This window comes from Uloborus diversus, chromosome 5, assembly GCF_026930045.1.
Source record: "Uloborus diversus isolate 005 chromosome 5, Udiv.v.3.1, whole genome shotgun sequence".
Classification (NCBI taxonomy): domain Eukaryota; kingdom Metazoa; phylum Arthropoda; class Arachnida; order Araneae; family Uloboridae; genus Uloborus; species Uloborus diversus.
The window spans coordinates 132,443,351-132,467,288 of NC_072735.1; the positions used below are offsets into that span (position 1 = coordinate 132,443,351).

The window sequence follows — 23,938 nt, forward strand, 5'->3', positions numbered from 1 at the left end:
CAATCAATTATTTCTAAAAATTATCAAGCTACTGCCGATAATTTTTGTTTATTGTAGTTACAGAATGTGTTGTAATTAAAAATAAGAATTATAAAATCAAACTGCACAAGTTTCAAAATATAAGTGCATTTATTGTTAAAAAATTATTGTTAAAATATCATGAAAAAGATATTTACATGTAAGATATTACATAGGCAGAAATCATTAAAAAAATTAAGCTTTTCTTTTCTTTTGCACTTAAATATTACGCATTTAATAACTTTCCTTTGAGTTATAAATGGAACTGAAATTAGTTAGGTAGGATCTTGGTAATGTGCATTTCCTTTCATAACTCTACCAATTGTTACCTAAGGACGTTTTTATAAATTAGAAGTTATAAGTATTTTTTTAAGTAAAATATTTTTTAAATGAACGTTTCGGAGAAAAATATCATCAAATAATCATTAATGAAGTATTATAAACATTACGAATATTGCAGTAAATACTAATTGATTAGATAACATCCCTTTATCTTTAGCACACTTTTGGATAGTATAAGACACTTTCGGACAGGTTTAGACAGCTTTGAACGGTAAAAACCATCTGTCCAGTCATAAACCCGGTTTCGGACAGTCCAAAAGACAACCCGGGAACAAAAGTCTACTCATCAGTTTTCCTAGTACAGAAAAAATTCATAAAGTCGGTATCAAAAAAACTTTTCCTTAAGTTTTATTTACAATTGCTCTGTTACATGATATACGAAGTACATTAGTCAAATTTTGATCATGCCTTCATTCACTCAGAGATTTCAAAACATTGTTCAAAATAAAACAGAAAAACGATGGAAAATTAACTATTTCTTCTTGTAAATGTTCCATTCTTGGAAAGTCAAAGAGTCATTCATTTTCTGATGATTATTTAAGGTTGTTTAGTTTTTATACAAGGTAATTCGTTCGGTTTTTACTAGCGTAAGAATTTTGAGAAGCTCCAGACAATAAGCCACAAAAGTTTTAATGTTTCTAAAAACAACGTTAATTTACTTTTTCACCAATAAATACACGCCTGAAAAATTTGTAGAACTATATCTTACCTTTATAATCGAAATTGACGTTTGTAAACAAACAAGATCCAAAAACCGCTGGTAGACAGATTTTAAAAGTAGCTGCCAGAGTCGATTGCGAAATTTCAGTAGTAATAACAAATAATTTTAATCCGTCGTATACAGATAAAACTGTCTTTATTAATGTCAAGTGATACAAATTTTTGAAATTAACTTCTAAACTATGCACTGTAACAAAAAATACCCCTTGGAAATTCAAAATTCTATTCAGGCACTGTAAATGGGTAGGGACTTGTCTTTAAATGCACTTTACTTTTGTAACCGCGAGTTGTGTTTTGAATGTGTATGTGTGTGTGCGGTTTTTTGGTTTTTTCAGTGGGTTTTTTATTGGTTTTTAGAATAGTGGTTTTTAGCAGTGTTTGAGATGGTAACTGGATAATGGTAAACTTTGAATCTTTTGTACACTTTAATTGTGAAACAAAAAATTAGTTATTCATCTGATGAAATATTAAATGTAATACTTTTGGTTGCTTGGATACATTTATTTTTCACATTCTTTTTTCAGGTAACTTGATTTAAGCTTCAGAATGTTACGACGAAACATTCTAAAATTGAAGCATGTAGAAAAATTGGACGTGTTTCCAAAAATAGATGAAGAATATAAGCAGACTACTGCATCAGGAGGAACAGGTATGTTTTTTTCTCCTTCATCTAACTCTCGTAGTGTGTGTATCAGACTCTGAATAACTGGTGCTGTTGCAGCTAAATTCATTTCTGAGACCCAAATCTCATTCATGTTGCAAGAATCAAAGCAGAAGGGAACAGCTCCTGAAAGAGTGAGACCCCCAGTTGGGCAGGAGCGGGCCTGGATTTATAAATTTTAGGCCCCTGCAACAATCTGGAGGGCCCCTCCCCAGATGCCAACAGTGTATGTTTGCAACGTTTTTAAGTCTTAGTGCTTTTTTTTTTTAATTTCTTGGGCCGTCAGGCGCTTAAGGCTGTTCCCCCTCTCCCTTCCCACATTGCGGGGTTTGCATCGTGACCTGGGCAGGAGTCTAACCTTAGATTTCGAAACTGGTGATTCTTTTGCAAATCATTTTGTCGTTGGAAATGTCAATACAAAATGAGTTATATTGTTTGAAGATAACTTCTAAATTTTCTGATTTGTCACCAGCAGAATTGGAAGGTAAATTCTAAAGCAAATTTGTTTGTGTCATCAGATTTATGTTTAATGTTTTTGTAAGTACTCAAAACCAACCCAATTTGAATAGCTGAACTCTGATTTCAGTATGAATCAGTTTCTAAAAACATATAGGTTTGTTGTATTTATATCGGTAACTTTATCATTATTTGAATCTCATTCGGAAATATAAATTATTCATGCTAAAGCAATGAAGTTCTTAAAAACAATTAGGGCTCGACCGATGGCATTTTTTGGCCGATGGGCCGATGCCGATGTTCAAAGATGGCCGATGGCCGATTGTTTTCCTCCAAATGGCCGATTGCCGATGCCGTTGGCGGATGGCAAAAAAAAAATCTATCGGAAATAAACTGATAAGATTGTCAGGGATTTAAAAGATCATTTATTCATTTCACTTTACTTCCTTTCTACAAATAAGGACTTGTAATCAAAAAAAAAAATCAACTTTCGATCTAATTTCTATTTTACGATCACTCAATTTAAACTTCACAAGTTTTTTCGGCACATCTGTACACGCATATGTACCAAAGAACAGATAGATGACCAAAATAATCCATTTTGAACAGCACCTCAGTTAATTATCGCAAGTTCTCTTGTGATGTCTTCATACGCATAAACTTGCGTCACTCAGAAACGTTATGAAATAGTAAGTTGAAAACTCATACGTACGTAGTATGATTTAAAATGTCGAGGACAAGCAGTGTAAAACTTTACCCTGAATAGTTCTCATTACTGAAGCTCATCTATCTACAAAATAATCACCTTGAACGACTATGCACTTCTGCCAACGTTCGTATAGCTTTTAGAAGCACTCCTGGCAGCCATTTTTCGCAACCTCCTGTAAATCCTCTTGCGCTGCTGCTTTAACTTCATCGTGGGGAAGAAGGCAACTTTCATGTTGAGGATGCACGGTTTGATTAATCAATGCTCTGATATGACAAACAAATAACATAACGTTTCGTCGGACTTAGCCCCGTTTGACTCTTACCTGTCCCAGCAAAAAAACATTTGCATGGACGCCGCTTTCTTCCGCCAGGAGAAGATCAAGCTGCATCATAGTAGGTTGCGAAAAAGGCTTCCAGGAATGTTTCCAAAAGTTATATGAACACTGGCAGAAGTACATAGTCCCCTAAGGTGACCCTTTGAAGGTGGATGTGCTTCGGTAATGTGAACTATTCTGGGTTAATTATGTTGTAAAATTAAAATTATGTTGTTTAATCATTCAAAAAAATTTTAAGAAATATGAAACCGTCAACAAATTACGCAATTAAAGTGGAAAGATTGTACGTAGACAGTTTTTAGTCATGAAATTAAACAAAAAAGATAACAAATAAATTACATTATTAAATCATAATAGGAATACAGTTGAATCTCTGTTTAACGACTCTCTATTTAACGACTTTCTCAACTTAACGACGACTTTTCATGGTCCCAGATGGTCCACTACAGTGTTAAAAGCATTCTATTTAAGGACGCTTTCTATTTAAGGACGATTTTTTGTGGTCCCTTGCAAGTCGTTAAACAGAGAACCAACTGTATTTTTATACTTATTTAAATTTATGAATAGAAAAATTTGCATTTTTCATAAAAGCTATAACAGTGACATCTATTTTTCTGAAAAAAGAAATAGCCATGAAAAGAGTGAGTTTCTTAAAACGCAGCTACAATAAACAGACTCGATATTTACTCCAAATTAATAGTAACTGAATACATATACTACTTGATCTTATGTTTGCACTCATAATATTGAACAATTTGATTGTTTAAAATCTTTTATGAAGCACTACAAACAAGTTCAAATTAAATTCTTCAATTTAACAATAATTTGCTGATATTAAAAAAATTGCTTAATAGAAAATACTTGAAACTTTTCTATAACATATTATTAAAAATGTGATGAAAACAAAAATAACTGGTTCATTGATTTTATAAAAATACGTGAAAATAATTCTATCTTAATAATAGTTCTATCTAATCTTCAATAGAAAAAAATCGATCGCTATAAATAATGCAAAAAAAAAAAAAATGGCGCATTACGAAATAAAGATGAAACAAGAATGAGAAATACGCAAAATGACAGTTCTTGAGCAAAATAAATAATGGAACTGATGTGATATACCCCACCCTTGGCGACTTTTTCCTGTTGGCGCCAAGAAAGCGTCGCCAAGAAAACGATGTATGACGACATATGTCATACATCGTTCTTAGCGATGCTTTTTTAGCGCCAACAAGAAACTAGTATGTTGTGGCCATCACGAAACTTTCTTCTATATCTTTCTTATAATTCTGATCCCTCCCCATGCTTAACGAGGAAGCAATATTCCCAACAAAAACAAAATTACACATGCAAAAACTTGACGACCATCCCAATGTCTGAATTATTACAAAAGCAAAGCAAAGAGCGAAAATTGAGAGTTATTTTAAAAGCCTTGCTTGAATTAATTACAAATATTTTATTTGTTAACAAACATAAGATGGCAACAGTTAAAAACTTTAAATCATTGAGATAATATTTCCTATCATTTCCATACAATTAAAATCACGAGAAATACGCAGACGACAATCTATTACGATTTATCTTTCTTATTGTTGCATTAATAAAGCTATTTTTATTCGCAAAAAAAATCAAAATCAACACCTCTTGGAGCGATTGGCGTCAAAATTGAACCAAAGTCTGTTTACATATGGATTCACATATATTCCAAATTTCAACCAGAACGTAGAATTACTTCTTGAGATAGGGCACTCACAATGGAAAAAAAGAACGGGCGATTGCGCTACCCCCTTTTTAGCTGTTGACACCAAAATAAAATCAGCTCTTATACCCACTAAGGGCTACTTGTCAAAAAATGTTTGTTTGATTCCGTTCGTTATTTCTTGAGATACAGCAGTCACAATTGACGACAAAAAACGTTCTATAGCTCAACCCCCCTTTGAGTTATTGACACCAAAATTGAATCAGCACCTGCTCCTGTTAATGGCAACATATGGACCAAATTTTGTTTGATTCCGCCAGTTACTTCCTGAGGAATAGCAAGCACGCGTAACTCAAAAAACGTCCCATTGCTCCACCCCCCTTGGAGGAATTCGCGCCAAAAACCAATGGGCACAAGTTCACATACGGGCACATATGTGTACCAAATTTCGTTCGATTTCATGCGGTAGTTTTTGCTGTAGAGCGGCCACAAAAAACTGGTCACACACAGACGTGACACACATACATACACACACACACACACACACACACATACACACACACACACACACACACACAGACAGACATTTTCCAAAAATAGTCGAAATGAACTCAGCACACCTCAAAACGTTCGAATCCGTCAAAATTCGAAATTCGAAAATTTGCACGAATCCAATACTTTCTTCTATATATTAGATATAGAAGAAAGTAAAAATCAGATAAAAAAACATGATCAAAGCACTTCAGAACACAATATATATAAAAACAACATAAAAGCACAACGAAAAACATCACGATTATATGCTTCAAAAATGTACAGGGCCGGGGTTTTTTGTAAACATATTAAAATACAATGAAATAAATTATTGTATTAATTACAAGTCGAAATTAATGCATTAATTTTTTTTTCATCATTTCTCCGGGATACGAGCCCTTGGTCTCATAGTACTTTCGTAATGAGACCTCGGCTCGCCGGCCCTGCCTTGATCTCATTACCAAAGTACTATGAGACCTCTGGCTCGCCAGGACCTCGCTCCGCTCGGTCCGTTATCCCTCCGACTGTTAATATACATTACAGTCGGAGTATGGTCACAGTTATGTATATTTTCATGGAGACACCCAAGGGTGGCTCCTTCCGTTCAGTGTACAATAATGACACAGTTTTAAGTGTGAAATATGCACCATTATTGTGCAGATTTATTAATAAAATTCAGCATTTTTAAGAGTACAACCGAAAGAACTTTCAATTGTTAACATAAAATTCAGTACCTAAAGGAGGCACGTTAATAGAATGTCTAAATAATTCGTGGCATCGATAAGAATTAACTTTTAGAACAAAATAACCGTACTATTTCTGTAAAATTAATTTACATACAGTAAAAATAAAGTTAAAAACTACAAGAACCCCTCAAGGATTTGTAAAAACAAAGAATTTTGGAAGTGAGAGGTTTTTTTTGAATTCTAAAATAAAGAACTTACCTTTTAATATGGTATAAATATTCACACTCAGTCTAAAACAATACATTATATGACAATGGCACGTTACAGATACACACCACGTTGGAGTTAACTTTTAATTAACCTTCAAGTTTGAAGAAACTGGCATTTTCTAATGTTTTTACTTCAAAACACAACTACTGAATCTAAACTAACACAAAATAAGCATTCCTGTAAGGTATATTGCACAAAACAACACGTATCTCTCCTGCGTAAAACCAAGTAAAGAACCCAAGTAAACAAGTTCGAACAAGTTTGCCTTGGCATTGCCAACCACAGGTTAGTTTCACCAGGGATGCCATGCTTAAAAATTTATCGCCTCATTGGCGAGAAAAATATTTCAATTTTGTGCAAAAAATCGGATGTCGCCAAATGGGGGGGGGTATATCACATTTGTACCTAAATAATCGCTAAGTATTTTGGAAATGCTTGAAACGACGAGGAAGGGGCGGGAAGGGGGGGGCACCCGCTGATTTTGGAGTAACTCACAAAATTAAACTTCGTTCCTAACTTCAGCCTCATTTGTTTAGTACAGAACCGTAACCACCAACGCCTCGGAAGAGTTTCTGAGTCGACTTCAGTACTTCCAAAGAAAAAATTCAAAAGTCCCTTTGATTTCCGAACTATGTCACCATTCAAATCATCTTTAATAAATTTCTTACATTAATGCTCTAATTTCTTCCTAAACAATAGATTAAGTTTGAAAAAAAATCTCAAATTTTATGAATGGTGTTAGTTTTAAACAACTCGGAAGTGCAACTAGAGTTTAATTTCATAAATACAGGAAGGGGGGAGGGGGCACGCAAGTGTTCTAAAAATTACTGTCGGTTCAACGGGAATCTAACAAAATGACACAAAAAACGGTTTCGCCATCTCATACTTGTTTCCATGTTCTCCAATTCGGCAATATACACTCTATAACAAAAAAATCGACGCATCAAGAAGCAATCATCCGATTGCTTTGAAATTTTGTATGAATGATTGTTTTGACCAGATGTGCAAATGATGAAAATTTGGTGTCCAGTGAATGAATAGTTTGATACCCAGCGCATCGAAACTGCGCATCCAGCAGATGTATATAAAGAGCAGTTCTTCAACAGTTGTTAAAGCTTTCAGTTTGATTGCACAATTCAGATTACCTTTCAACAACTTAAAAATGCCTCGCTGCATGGTTCATGCTCATTACGAGCAACTGTCAGAGTTTAAACGAGGTCATATGATTGGATTGAAAGGAGCCGGTTGGTCAAATTAAAGAATCGCTCGTCATTTGAGTCGAAGCGATGCGGCGACTCGAAGATGCTGGCAAGGATGGGTGGAAAATGGCAGAGTTCAGCGTCAGGATGTTAGCGGTTGACCTATGGTCAAAACAGATCGTGATTGTCCGATCAGCTGTCACAGCGCTTTCTTCATCTCTATGAACCATCAGACGTTCAACTCAAACACTAGTGTCCATCATGACCTTTAGCGGACGGTTGGGACAACGAAATCTACGCTCGCGCCGATCGTTACGCCACCTGCCACTGACGCCTACACACTGCCGAGCCAGATTACAGTAGTGCATGGCTCGACCAGGTTGAAATGGTGCCGACTGGGGATGTTTAGTCTTTAGCGACGAATCCCGCTTCCAACTGTGTCATGACGATCATCGAAGACTTGTTTGGAGACACCCAGGGCAGAGGAGGGATTCTGGTTTCACTTTTGCGCGCCACACTGGCCCTCAACAAGGCATTATGGTCTGGAGTGCCATTTCTTTTGATAACTGGACCCCTTTGGTCGTAATTAGAGGTACACTTACTGCACAGTGGTACGTCGACGACAGCCTAAAACCTGTTTTGTTGCCGTTCCTTTTGCAGTACCCTCGACTGGTTTTCAGCAAGACAATGGCATACGGCATGTGTTGCTATGAACTGTCTGCAAGCTTGTCAAATTCTTCTGTGGCCTGACAGATCGTCAGATCTCTCTTCCATCGAGCATGTCTGGGATATGATGGGATGGCGATTGCATCTGGCAAGGAATGTTGATAACCTCGTTCGACAATTGGAGCAAATTTAGCCGGAAATACCGCAGGACAACCTCCGGGAGCTTTATTGGTGTTTCACACGTCGTACTTCAGCTTGTATCTAGGCTAGAGGCGGGTGAATACCTTATTGAACTTGTTACTGTAACTCTGACATAAATTATTCAATTGTTCTAAGCATTTAATCATTTATTATTCTGTGCATTGTCTTCCTATTCACCAATTTTCGTCTCAATCGGATCACTCCTTCTTGGTGCGTAGATTTTTTTGTTACAGAGTGTATCACCAAATGATCGTCAGTCTGAGACACTATATTAGTTTTGTGTTGAAATAAGTAATTAATAGCCACAAAAAATGAGTAAATAGGCTTTTTAGAACACCCGATCGAAAACAAAAAGGGAAGTGCACAACTGGAACGTACGCACACCCCACATGCGAAATTTTATCCTTCTAACAGCATACCATTTTTGAGTTATGACTTATGAGAGATACATACGTACATCCAGCAGCAAGAAACAACGCAATAATTAACTTGTTTGGTACCTGAATGCAGTATTAAAAACTCTTTCAGGGGTGATTAAAATAGAAATTCATACTGAAATTTAAGTAAACAATTTTATATGAAAACAATAACACCCTTTACTTTGCATTAAAAAGTAAAACAGCAAAGATTTTTTTTTTTTTCGAAACCATCGGCCAATTCCATCGGCTTTTCGATGTTTTTAAGGCCGATGGGCCGATGTTTCTTGCAAGTTAGCATCGGCCGCCGATGCCGATGGCTCAATTGTTGAACCATCGCCGCCGATGCATCGGCCTGGCCGATTTAGGACTCGATGGTCGAGTCCTAAAAACAATTCTGGCATTGAAAGGTTACTTCCGCTGGAGGGAAACCCTGAGGGATGGTCCCAAGGAGGCATCCTGTTTGCCTATCTCACAGAAGATGAATGTTGACCCCGCTTTCTCTAGGTGAAAAGCACTTGTGCTGCAACAGAAAGGTCTATCTTCTTTTGAAAGATCTGTGCGCCTGGTTTGATCAATCTAGCTTAATTTATCTTGGGTGAAGTCAAAAAGTTACTTAAACTTGTTCCATTATAAATTACTTCCAGTATCGCAATGTTTACAATCTTATTGTAGTGTAACAGTTTTTCCCAGTTTCAAAATATGCATGGATTTTTAAATGCTTAAAATAATGACCCTTGACTGTGTTATTTGCAGAAATTTAGCTCATCAATATCTTCCGTTTTAATAATCTTAATAACTGTCATATTCTCCTTAGACTCCCCTTTGTTTGAGATTATTTTGATACATGTCAGTTATAGCTAATGTGTTAAATCCTAAAAATTACTTGATTATAATTTGTTCATATTGCAAATTTTGGTTTGTTAAATAAAACATAATTATAATGCAAAATTATTATTTTACTGTATTTTTATTTTTTTAATTTATTCTTTTGTAGTGTCAATTGTGAGCTTCATTATCATCATCGTTCTTGTGGTTACTGAAATTCGATATTATAGTTCTAGCCAATTAAAATTTGAGTACAGTGTTGATCATGATATAGATAGGTATGTTTTTTTTTATTCATTTTGTATTTATAAATGTACATTTTAGGTTTATTGAATTAAAATCCCTTTTTTTTTTCTTCTTTTCAGTAAACTGAGGATCAATGTGGATATTACTGTTGCAATGCCATGTTCAAGTAAGTAGAATATTTTTATTATTGTAAAAGAATCTGAATTTTATAATTTATTTTTAAATTTTTCAAGTGTCTATGCATATTAAAAAAAAATAGTAATTTGCTTTATGTTCTAAGAAAAATTCTTTATTCTTATTTATTTATTCATTGTTAAAATAATTTGTATTAAAAAAGAAGGATTCAAAATATTTTGCTTTCATAGTTAAAGTCTTAAGTTATCTTGGTTGAGATGTATTGGTGAACAGTAGCAGTTGTGCAGTATATATACTCTAGGGTGATTCTTATCTATATGGGGGAAAAAAAATTTCGGAATTCAACAAGTGACGCCTCCTAGTTTTGTGACACAATAATAAAAAGAAACGTGTGCAAAATTTGAACTTGATCGGTCAATAATAACACGTGCCCCTAGGCCGTTGAACTTTAACACTTTTGATAATTTTCGCACAAATCTTCCGAGTTTTTGCTTCAGACCCAGTACATCGTTTCTCCTAGGTTTACAAAATATTTTTACAGTATGGTAGCACTAAAATTAATCTTTTTAATTACTTAATACCATCTAAAGATTTTACTTTGAATAAGAATGAAATAATGCTTTAGAAACTTTCCTTAATCGTACGCTTTTCTCAATGTATCTCGATAGTGTGTGTTTTTTCCGATAGTCTTGGACGGTCTGTAAAATTGTTTTGTGACTCATATTTGGTAAATTAGTTGTGAAATTCTTCGATTAATTGTGCTCTTCCTTCAGTTGTAACATTCACAATTTTCAGTATTTTAACGATCTCTGTCCCCTTTAAATAACTTCCTTTATAATGCCGTGAATCAGGATCAAATAAGAAAAAATCTTTTAGGATTTGTAACTTATCAAACAGTTTTATTGACTCGTAATTGATTCTATAAAGAGGAAGATCTTTACTAAGAAAGTATTCCAAATCATCTACTGTTATCTTAAATTTGTCAAACAGTCATCAGACACGTCTTCCTTATCACAAGCATTTTTTGGATTAGTCTTTTCCTATCTTCAAAGTTAATTCCTTCATCCAATACGGACAAAGCTACTAGTTTATCCCCTAAATACTATAAGTGATTTATGAATTTTCCAATCACTGCTTCTGCTGCATGTTTGTCGTATGCTGCTAGTTTTTCAGACATATTATATTATTCAAAAGAGCCTCGATTGGGTTGCTGCGAAAAACCATATCTTCATACAGCATTTAATTGTAAAACAGCTTGGTAAAACAGCACTGAAGGACTTTCTTTTCATGTAAGGTCAATTTAAATTGTTTCCTAAATATAAAAATTTTTAAACAAAAATTCCTTTTGCCACCCATGTGGCTTAGGGATAAGGTCCAGGTTGCCGAAAACATATCCCTGTAGGAGGAAATTCTCCAGGAAATATTATTACAAGTTATGAGAATTCTCTGTAATCTTTCTCAATTCTGCTTTTTACGAACAATAATATGTCATCAACTTCGTCTTTTAAAATTTAAGTGGTATGAGTACTTGATTGAAATGTTATAAGTTCTGAATGATGGAGATCTTTCCACAAAATTTTAAAGCGCTTAAATAATTGAATATCTGATCTGGAACTAAGAAAGGCAAGAACTTCTTTAAGGACACACTCTGCAGTACGATTTCAAGTGCATGATGATGGCAAACCAAATGTAATATATCACCGTTCAGTTTTTGCTCTAACAAATTGCACAATTTATATGGTAGGTATTGCAAGTTGTTGTATCAAACACTACGGCTAGAACAGTGAGCAGTAAAGAGCTATCATCTAAGATATCATATACAACTGAAGAAATATCTAATTCCGAGTAGCTTCTCAATATTAGGACCTGAAGCTATCACGGTAATCCTGCCGGCGTTTTTTTTCCAGTTACATCTGGATGTAGCTTTGTATCCCAGTGAATAACTAAAAAAACTAAATTGTAAATTAATGATATTTAATTTTACCTCTCGAAGACTTTCTTTTGCTCTTTTAAGGAATATACGATTGATCACTAAGTCATTTGGATTTAAATTTACTGCATCTGCATAGGCTGTAAATAAATGAACAACATCTTTATCCCTAATATGGCATTTGTCTAGCAGTGATGAAAGGCAAGCAGATATCAATAGTTGTCAAGCTTTTTTGGATTGTGGTAGACCAGCTGTAGAAAACAAAAGTTCAACAGATTAGGATAGATACCCATTTCGGTTTCTAAATCTTGTGAACCGCAAGAATTTGATGATAATAAAGGACTATGTACTGAAATAGAAGAAAATTAGTTTAAGGTATATATTTCTGCATTGTTCCGATTTGGTTATTTTGTTTTAATTTATATTTTAGCTATGGAAAATACAGTATATTTTTATGTTAGGAGTATTCGAGGATTTTTCGAAATTTATATTTTAAAAATTAAAAATTCCATAAGCATTTAGGTATGTTTATAACTAAAGAGCAACGAATTAAAATATAATTGCAATTACTTATATTTATAGCATTGAAACCTTGCGATTTGATTTGCCACACCAATTACATACACAGGGAGTTTTGTTAATCAACACCCCCAAAGCCTGGAGGAGGCAATTTGTTGGTGTCAAAGATCGTTCATTAATGGCTTAGGCCATTCATCAATGGCCTATAGAATCCCTTGTGTCCATCTTGATGGGAAGAAACGTTCCCCTGCCGCTTGGTTGGAACTAGCACAAAAGAGCGGTACGCTTGACCCAAGGCCATTGGTGTACATTTTATTCTCTGTAACATGTTACATTTTACAGAATGAAAGTGAGAGAATGGTCGGTCTGGAAGTAGCAGCACCTACTGAGGTTCAAAATTACTTTAAATATAAAACGTTAGAATATTTTTACATAAAAATGAGAAAATCCGCAAATTTTTCTTCGAAATTCAAAGAAGGGGGCCCTAGGGGCACGTGTTAATATTCATGGATTGACTTTAAATTTTGCAAAGATCATTTATTTGTACAATGAAACAAATTGAGGGGGCGTCGCGTAAAATATCTGCAACTTCAAAAATAAGGACCACCCTAATATACTCGTACCAAATTCCCCTGGAAGGAAAGTGTAAAGTTGGAAAATCAGGACTAGTTTCTCATATCTCGCAGTTAGAAGCAAAGGGATGTAAGTCAGCTATTTCACATGTTGAGTTAAATGCGTTTAAAGATAGAGGCGGCCTAGGTAGGCTTTCATTGAAAAGTTTTCTAAATCATGCTGTATAGCAGCACTTACCAGAGATACTGGTACTATCTCTTTCCCCAAGACAGAGGAGAGGTTCACCTACTATTTGTACTGGTTGTCTCCAAATTTTTAATTTTGTCACTTTCATCCCTTTGCTTCTCACTGCCTCATATAAATTAAAAAACTATAAAACAAGATTTCCAACTTTTTTGTTCCCCATGCTCACAAATGCCTGCAGTAGCTGTTAAGAAAATCATGTGTTGACATGTTTAAAATTTGCATTGTTTTGAAGCGCATATTGTAAATATACACTTTTTTCTTAATTCTGATTGATTAGTTTTAAATTTACTGAATACTTATCAGATTCCGTTAGAAACAACTATCTATTCTTCACATTGCACATAATTTATTTGTATAACTTTTATAGTTATTGGAGCTGATATACTTGATGTGACTAATCAAAATACTCAAACATTTGGAGAGCTGGAAGAAGAGCCCGCCCATTTTGAACTCTCTGAACCACAAAGGATTCAATGGGATACGATGCAAAAAATAAACCTGTATATTAGAGAGGAGTATCATGCAATTCAAGAACTAATTTGGAAAGATGGTTATACAAATATTTTAAGAGGATTTCCCACAGGGTAAGAAAATATTGATAACATATGGTTTGTAACAGTGCATAGATGAAACAAATTTGATCTGATCATTTCATGAAAATATCATCCTTTAAAGATATTATGCAAGCAGATGGGAACAAGTTTTGTTTTATGATGTTATTTCACACTTCCTTTTTGTTTTTCATTAACATTTTTTTTCAATGAGAAAAGTATTAATTTGAAAAAAAAACATATTTTATACACTCAATATCTATCTACCTATTTGATCCATCTCTAATTTTTCTGTTTAACAAAACGTCCGGGGAGAGAAGGGGAGCAACAAATGAAACCCCTTGAAGAAAACAAAAACAAAGGAATCCTTTGAAAGGAAGGAAAAAAAAGCAAGTTACTTCAGTAAGATCATGTAGACTTGTTACATCACATTTGGAGCGATCACAGCAGATCTTCAGCAAAGTGAGAGCTCATATCTTCGTTCTGTATTTAAAAAATTGTAAAAAAAAACTATTGCATATTTTTGAAAACATTTTTTTTTCTGTAGAGGGAGAAATATTTTTACTATTACATAATTAATTTTTAAAAAGGAATCTTTTATACTTTTTGCAGTATGAGTTTAGAAAAAAAATTAAACCCAGGAAAAAATGCAAAATGTAGGTTTTTTTTCAAAAATTTGTAAAAAAAACGCAAAAATTGATCTATCTTCAAACGTTTTTCAGTCGTCATATTTAAAATTAAATTTTCTACATTATAGTACAAAAAATATTTGTCTGGTGCGATTGGTTAGGAGTCTGTGAGGTAAAAAGTGCTAAAAATCACATAAAACATTAAATAACTTATTTTCAAATTAAAATATCAAAAATCGAAGCCCCAAGTGCACTCCGTCGGTAAAAACTGCACCTGTATACCATATTTCATCTTTCTAGGCCTTACCGTTTTCCCGGAATGCGCGCCACACACACAAACATCTTATTTTATTATATGTATAGATATCTTTAATGTAGCTTAGGCATTTAGCTTTGTCACAATCTAGTGTGCAATACAAACCTTAGAATAAGCAACCAAATAGTTTATATGAACACTGAATTGCTCTCAGAAATGGATCCAGAGAAGGGGGAAGGGGGTGATGACCCCTCTTTTAAGTGACCAAAGATAGCCAAATTATGCACTATTGGAAATTATATTCCGAAAATTTCGTCCCAATTCCCTATTTATGCCCAAAACTAACTTATGAATTAACACACTCTAAAACTAGAAGCTATATCTACCCTTGCTTACTCTTTTTCATCATAAATCTTAGTACCTTGGAAAGTTAGTGTCTCATTCAAAGAGAGAAAAGCCCGACCTTTTCCCCAGAAATTCCAGATAAGACTATTTGAGGAGCACTTCATAGTTCTTGCTTAGGCTTGCTTTAAATCTATGTCTATTATATGTTAATTTCTTACTGTAAAACCGAGTTTTACCTGGACTTGGGCATCATTTTGACTTGATTTGACCCTGCCGTTAATTCACAAACAGTGCGAAAAGGAATAATTTTAATGCACTTAAGTGACTGCTGCTAAGTGTGGGAAACTCAAATATTTTTTAACGTTGAAATAAGAGATCCTTCTCACTGAAACAACTGTGTGCACTATATTTTTCAAATTTTGAGATTTGATGATGATAATTTAATAGAAAGAGTGAATAAATCGCTTTCTAGACATTGTTTTGCATTTATTTGATCGTATTTCAATCTGAAAAAGAGCAGCTCATAAAATTTAAATTAAGAACTCATTTCTGTTATGAGAAATGAAGTTCAAGGGCAATATAAACATTGATTCAAATCAACCATGTTTGAATAAAGATCAGTGCTGAAACTAAGGGAGAGCAAGCTGACCCCTTGCCACAGGCTGTAACTTCTACGGAGCTGCAATTCACTCCTTTTTTTTTTTTTGGAACTCACTATAAAAACTTGAAGAAAGATGAGTAAGGGTTGTAGTTTAAATTTTTTGCTTTGACTCCAAAAATTGAAGGTCTGGCACTGATAAAGATACACTGCTCAGTTAATACCTAAGAACAAGCAGTTGTGTAAACTGTACAACAAATTTATTTTAGTTTGAAACTCATTCTCTATATGTACTATACTTTACAGGTGTAAGAAAATACCTGAGAATTCAAAACAAGAACTAAAAGCTTATTAATTTTTAATGTGCATACTTGGGTACGCACACTCGTTTCTTTTTAGGTATTGGGAAACATGAATTATTTTTAAAATATTCCATTAATTCATGTCAGTTAGTCATAAAAAAAACTTGTTTTTTTCCCTTCTTTTGCAACAAACTGATTTATTTTGTTAAATTATTATTTTGTTATTTAATATTTATTTTGTTATTTTATATCTTGTTAGTATTTTTATTATATTATTATTAAGAATGATAAGTCTTTCCTGTACATGCTGTATGTTACTTTCAATTTAAAATCTGAGTACCAGTCTGATAGAATGAATTGTAACGTGGTAAAACTCCCATTAAATGTAAAACTTTTGTTAGATCATAATTTTAATCAAGAGGTAGAAAATTATATCTGACGAAAATATTTTTCATTCCTATCAGTTCCATCTGAAACTGAATTTTGCATGGGGTGTATCTGTATCATGATTTATGGTTGAAAATTGTACTAACGTTTATTTTTTTCTTACTCTCTGCATTAATTGTAACATTATTTTTCCAGTCATAATATTCATAATAAAGATCCAGATGCTTGTCGTCTTCGTGGTTCCTTAGTTGTGAATAAAGTTTCTGGGAACTTTCATATAACTGCTGGAAAGTAATTATTATTATTTTTTTTTTTGCCATTGAAAAGAGTTAAATTATTGATTTTTAATTTTAATTTGTTTATTCTCTTTCTCAATAAAAATATATGGCTTAAACTTTCAGACACATTCCTCATCCTGCTGGTCATGCACATATTTCAGCATTCCTAAAAGATTCAGGTGAGGTATATTTTAAACAGAAATAGTGCATTATTTAAAAATTATATTACTGAGAGATTAAATATTTTATGTTGTCAAAAGACATTGAATTTGCCATGGCAATGTATTGATTTAGAAAGGAAAGAAAGAAAGCTTTTAATTGTTGCCAATAAGATTTTATTTAAAGTTATAATAACTGAAATAAAATGTTCTTCTTCCTTGAGTTCAAGAATTTCCCAAAATCTACATTACAAACATCTGTTAGTAATGAAGTGATTTATGGTTTAGTGTCTACTTTTGCATTCCAAGCTCTTACTGTTGCAGATAAATGTATCGTACCTGTTCTCTAGTCCGTTTGTATTGAATTTTTGCCTTAATTTCTGTTTAGTATATATTTTTATTTAAACGCAGTTTATTTAACTATTTTGTGTTAAGTAATACGGGATGCTTGTACAATAAAATTTGTTACAACATTTTACTTAATGCCCGTTTTAGCAGTTTACTGTATTATGTTATTGTGGTTAAGCTACATTTAGTAAAAAAACAAGTTTAAATTTATTGCAGCAATGTTATGACACTCGTGCAAAACATATCCTCTCCATTTTGCATATTATAGCACAGTACTTCTTGCATTTGCTTACTGAACATGATTCTATTATATCTACATCCATTGAGGATAAAAATTAAAACTTATCTAGTTTCCCTTATCAACACAACTTATTGGGCTTTAATTTTTTCTCAGTTTCTGGTGACTGATGCATAAAAAATCTTTCAAATAACATCGACTCATAAAATCTTCAGGATTCGTTCATTAAAGGGTTAGCAATAAGTATAAAATATCTTCTTTATGTAAGTTGGATTTTAAAAATTGCTTTTATTAGGCATATGAAAAGACATTTTTTACAAGGAAATTTTCTTATATGACAATTTAGAAAGTTATATTATTTTGTTTTAATTACAAGCTAATTTTTACTTTAAAATATGTATCTAATTAGTTGCATTTCTTATGTGTAATGAAAGTCTTTCTTTTTAGATTACAACTTCTCACACAGAATTGAAAGGTTTTCTTTTGGTGAACCGTCATCTGCAATATTTGATCCTTTAGAAGGAGATGAAAAGATAGCTACTTCTAGTAAGCTTAGTTTTAAAAATCTATGTTCAAATTCTAGACACTTTTTTAAAAAAGTAACGGCATGTCTGCCAAATTGATTCTTTTGCGAGAGTATCTACTCTTTTAGGCTGTCTAAAAATTTATCATTTAAGTATGATTTTCTTCCACTTTTTAAAATAGTTTAGTTTTATTTTTTGAAACTGCTACACATCCTCAAGAGATGAAAAAATGAATGACTTTCAAAAATTTTTCTGACCTTGAACATCTCGGAAAGAAGTAGGATGTTTTGTGAACATTTTACAATAAAAAAGCTATTTATTAACTTTACATTTTTGAGGAATCAAAATATATGCAAATTTGACTTGAGTGTATGATAACCTCAACAACAACAACAACATCAGTTGATTACATTATGATAATAACCTCAACAATATCAATTTAAAATTTACCCAAAAGCGCCAGTAATCATGTTGGCTGGTATTAATATTATTCCATCACAGATTAATTTAAATGAAATTCTAAAATATTTTTTTCAACAAAAAATTCTTTTATTTTTCTATTTTCATGCTTCTGATGACAAATGTGATATTTTTGCATCAGTGGTGGGAGCTGAATTGTTCTCTATGAATATTAAGCATTTTTAGAAAGCTAGTAAATTAAACTGAAGTTTATTTTCATCAAAGCTTTGATTCAGATGTGCCCGTTTCGAGTGAGGGTTTTCAAACATCATAAAGTAAAAGGCTGAATTGCCAATTTTATTTTATTTATTTATTTATTTTTTTCAATTCCTTGAGTTTTATTATACATACATTTTTTTTATCATCAAAAACAAATTGACTAGCATGCAAAGTAAAAATATTTATTCATCGCAATGAACAAATAGTGAGTTTATAAGTTATATTAACTATCTAAAATTCAGGAGAAAATTTTTTAATGCAGTAGTTATAAAAACAATTTGTCACTATTAAGAAGCATTTTAATACACTAGAAAATTACCGGTCATGGTATGACAGGGGCAAAGTGCCTTTTTACCAGAAAGATCGGCCTACAAATTTGACGTGTTCCAATACTTATCTGTACCTTAAAGCATGTCTAACGTAAGTCAAATCTTTCCAACGGCCCCTGTTTACAGGCCTTTCCATCACAAACGCATCTGTTTTCAGGGCTACTACCTTTTTAAAATAAAATTATAGAATTTTAGGTGCTCTAACAAAGAAATAATGCCCTCATGCTAATCATTTATAACTTATGGTTTTGTACTAAGGTAGGGATTGACGGACATAAGTACATCCATTTTATCGCGAGTTTTATTGTTGGTGACGTCAGAGTGTTACTTGATCCATGATTTTGGTTACTATACATATGAGGATGTGAAGTATGTTTTCATGGAATCCGTGGGTCCAAAAGTCCTGATGCTGGTTGCTAGCAGTTACCTTGTGTGCAGGGTAATTAAAATAAAACTGGAGACTTACCGTACCCTTCAGCACTAGGTTGAAATTGTTGAGGTAGAGACAGATTTTTACTACTGTCCATCTCTCAGGGACCCACTTTACACGGCTTGCCATTGCATTCAACCCTAGTAAATAAATTAAATTAGTAAGTACAGGGGTCACTGGGGTGTCATGCTTTCATCAAAAGTTAACAAATATCTTTATTCTTTTGATTTTGTTGACAAGGTTTCACTATCCTGTATAGAGTTGTTTTTCTCCAGAAAAATTGAGTGCTTACATTGAATTTCATGCATTATTGCTGTGTAAAAAAGTACTTTTTGTTACATTCTTATTGAAGTTATAAGTGTAAAATTTTAAATATTTTATCTATAATGTAGTGTAATTTTCTATACTGTTGATTAATATTACTTTTATTATTATAATTATTATTTTAGATTTCCATATGTTCCAATACTATCTGAAAGTAGTACCTACTGAAGTCATACACTACGGGAGAAAACAAGATGCATTTCAATACTCCGTCACAGAGCAGGTTAATATTGCTTTAAAGTTTCTTCTAACACAATATTTTTTATTAAAACACTATAAGAACTTTTTACGCTAAACTGTATAGAGAGAGGTTAGGGATTTTTTTTTTTTTTAATGAAATAATTTTAAAAGTAAACGACTGTTTCGAGGACAATCTACTAGTTTCTGTCAGTCTTAAGAAAAGATAGTCTGCCTACTGCTAAAAACAAGCTGGTGAATCTCTGAAAGCTGTGGGAAAAAAATGAAAGTGACTTTATATCCACAGCATTTCTGAAGCAAAAACAACACGTGTCATGAAAAACATTGAACAATCACAATTTAGAGGAGTGAAACTATCAATGAAAAAAATTCCTTAATTTAGGAAGCAACGATGTTTTCCACAGGTAAATTGTGATGGAGCTTTATTCCATTCCTCTTGAATGAGACCTTAAAATTGCTACTTCATTTGGGCATTTGTTATTGCAAGTAACCAAACCAAAGTATTGGTTATCTGATAAATAATTTGTTGGGCACTCTAGTCAGTCCTGTGCTTTCATGTGATGCATTAATTTTTACTGCACAACTGCCGCAAGCACAACTTCACTTTTATCTGTTTGCTTGCTCCTTTTGAGTGGTTAATCAATTCCATCTTTTAGCACTGCGCACACAAGTTTGCTAATTGGTTGAAAATTTTCTGTTATCTTTCTTAATCATGTGTAATTGCTTTTATTTATGTAGCCCTCTCTCTGTGTTTTGTGCAAATGTTTTTGATTAATAAGATGTTCATTCATTTTCTCTTTAAAATAATTGTATTTTAATGCATAATTTTTAAAAACATTTATATTAGTTTTTAGCATAGTTCTTTGAGTCTCAGAAGCCTTTTTGATATTTCACCATCTGAATTTACCTTACTATTAACTCATTTGTATTTTTTTTTTTTTTTTTTAATTTCAAATGTGTTTAATTGTACTGAAGTAACAGTGTCGTCTTGTTACAGTTGAAGGATGCACTATTACTTTTTGATAGTTTATTTTAAATTTTTTGAAATTAGTGAGGTTTTTTTGAAAGTCATGAATTTATGTTTAGAAATTTCAGTAAATATCCTGAGGTTCCTTTTGTGAATTATTTTCCGTTTTCAAAACTTTATACATTTATTTTTTAATTTATTTTAATTTCCAGTGTTTATTTGTGAAACAATTGTCCAAGAGATGTTTAAAAAAACTCATTCATCAAATATTTCTACCAAAAGTTACAGCTTTGTTTTTGCATTTCATGATTATAGGATTGAATCGCTTTTCTGTATTTTGCAGGCTCGTCCAATTGACCACCAGACTGGGAGTCATGGTGTGCCTGGTATATACTTTAAATATGATATGTCATTCATAAAAGTTAAAGTTACTGTCGATAGGCATTCTTCATGGAGATTTCTGGTCCGTCTTTGTGGAATCATTGGTGGTGTGTTTGCAACATCAGGTAAGCATTGCCTAGAAGCATTGATTTTATTTCCCTTAGTTTTTCAAAATCAATTTTCCTGTTTTTACTTTTGATCACATTCTATAATTATTATTCTATTATTTTTGAAAGCTAATATGACTTCATCAGAGTTAAGTTACTTTTTAGAAAATCTCTTGTATTAATATATTTTTCACCTTTAAATTTTGGAGAAAATATCAAATTATGTGAAAAAAATGGACTTTATTGTATGTCATAAAATGTTCAAATCATTGAAACACATGAAGGAAGAATAAATAATTTACATATAAAAGTTAAATGAAGAAGTACTAAAATTTCATATGCCATAAGAAAATCATTAATTTTTCTGTAGAATGCATTAAATCCAAGATTTTTTACTTATGATTGTATTTTAATATTAAAGATTAAATGATGATTTCAGTTTCCCATTAGTCAAAGTAAAATATATATCATATTAAACTACTATGGATTTGATTGCTGTTATCAGTAACTAGTTGATATAGCAAAGAACCAGTGTCTCTCTCCTGTAAAATTGCACTTTAAATGCAGTGTAACTCTGAATATCACTTAAGACTTTTCTGAAAACATAAGTTTGTAAATCGGAATCTGGGTCTTAGTTGAGACTTGATCATTGTAGCATCATACTATAGCTCTGACTAAACATTGGTTAGGCCACAGTATTGCACACCCTTTTAATTTTCAATTTTTTCAGAAATAGAAACTTCAAATCCTTATAAAAGGCTTTTGTAATTACCTTAAGGTGTTTCATGCATCTTTTTTTTTTCTTTTTTCAGAAATTTAACAAAACTTTCAAAGATTTCCCGTTTTTCTTTCTTCTCCTAAAAATTGTACCATTAGTAACTTAAGTATGAGTCTCATTCAGGGACAGGTGTTGTTTGGAATTATATATGTCATATTTTAAGTCTTGAACTGATACAAACAAATAAATATATTTCTCTTGTTCAGGTATATTTAATGGTCTCATCAAGTTTATCGTTGATCAGGTTACTTGTCGACAGAGAAACCAACCCAGCAACAAACAGACTGCCCTAATTGGAAATTTACCAACAGTACAAATTATTAATCGTGAAAAATCTGAAACACTGCATATTTAAGGTCACATTGACTTTTTCATGAAAAATTATTTGTAATATAATGTACAGAAAAGAAATAAATTATTTTTGAGTAATAAACTATTTTTGGTCAGTTTTGTCAATTCTTCATTGCATTTTTAAAATAATCAAGGTAAACAGATATATACTATCAAATTTGTAAAACCCAATGACTTGAAATCTAATTGTCTAAAATCTACTCAAGAATTGAGGCATTAAATACGAAATTTAGAAATAAATGACGAGCAGGAATTTAAGATAGAAATAATGTTATGAATGTTTAAAAGAAGCAATCAATTTTTATTACACACATATACAGAGCTGGATTTGCCTACAAGCTTAACAAGCTATAGCTTAGGGCCCCCGCTTTGTTGGGAGTCCCTAATAAAAAAAAATGCTTGATTATTTCCTAATAAACAAAAAGTACTTTAAAAAAAAAAATACTATGTGCTAGAAAATTTCGAAAAATGTAGTTTTTAACATTGAATTTTAAAATTTCTAAAAAATGTGAGGGGTAGGGGGAAAATCATATTGTGCCAAATTCAGCTCCTAAATAACATTCAGTGTCAAAAACGCAAAAATCATGGGTTTTGCATTTCTGAAGTGTGTTTATAAAGAAAGATAATCCTAACTCCCTGATTCTCTACCTCCCTTAAAGAGAATCACTCACCTAATACCCATCCCTTCCAAGGTCAATTCAAAAAAAAAAAAAAAACATGAGTTACTATATCAGAGAAAAAGGCAGTGAAAAGGAAAGCATGTTTTGCCTCTGACAAAGTTGTCCAGATTACGAAAGGTGCCCAATATTTGAAATAGCTTAGGACCCCATTTAATTTAAATCTATCCCTGCACATATATGCAATGATTTCTTTAGATGTATGTAAGTAATAATTTTGCATTGTAACACAAATTGTGTAAACAAATCACTGACCTGAAATTTGCAAAATTCTGAAATCTTTCAATTTATTGCATAGTATCAAGCTGTGCAGATTTGAAAGAGTCGACAGTGTATAATATATAGAGAGAGGGAGAGATTTAATACCTCTACAAATGTATTTCTCAAAAACATATGCCTCAAATATTTAGTCAGGCTTTATCTTAAGATTTGCATTTTGAATAAAAAAATTTCATTGTGTAAAAGGAAAAAAATAACAGTTGGATTATGTTTAATAATACATTTGAATGCTTTTTTTTTAAATCCAAAACTTCAAACACTCCAAATGTTAAAAATTAAAGTAGAACAAATCTCATCTTTCCCTGTCATCTTCTATTTCATCCTCAAAAACTTTTTCACTGAATTAGTCTCTACTGTGGCTTTTAAGTTTTTGTATATTTCACGCCTCTAAAAAATGTTAAGGCGTATTTTCATGCCTTTAAAAACCATATATATCATTG

At 32.5% G+C, this 23,938-nt stretch overlaps 1 protein-coding gene across 1 annotated transcript; it reads left to right on the top strand.

Annotated features, from left to right (window-relative positions):
- The first annotated feature begins 1,372 nt into the window (after positions 1–1,372).
- Positions 1,373–22,621, top strand: LOC129222388 (endoplasmic reticulum-Golgi intermediate compartment protein 2-like). The gene is made up of 11 exons (XM_054856890.1): positions 1,373–1,480; positions 1,605–1,729; positions 9,906–10,014; positions 10,102–10,148; positions 13,753–13,969; positions 16,649–16,744; positions 16,855–16,910; positions 17,923–18,021; positions 19,886–19,983; positions 21,269–21,431; positions 22,398–22,621. Exons 2-11 carry the CDS (start codon positions 1,627–1,629, stop codon positions 22,544–22,546), a joined length of 1,137 nt encoding a protein of 378 aa, XP_054712865.1. The 5' UTR covers positions 1,373–1,480; positions 1,605–1,626; the 3' UTR covers positions 22,547–22,621.
- Positions 22,622–23,938: the final 1,317 nt, after the last annotated feature.

Bases quoted from the DNA above. Each gene is read 5' to 3' on its own strand.
- LOC129222388 (XM_054856890.1), top strand. From the start codon at position 1,627: ATGTTACGACGAAACATTCTAAAATTGAAGCATGTAGAAAAATTGGAC. The intron at 10,149-13,752 runs GTAAGTAGAATA...TAACTTTTATAG, and splicing joins TGTTGCAATGCCATGTTCAA to TTATTGGAGCTGATATACTT. The intron at 21,432-22,397 runs GTAAGCATTGCC...TCTCTTGTTCAG, and splicing joins TGGTGTGTTTGCAACATCAG to GTATATTTAATGGTCTCATC.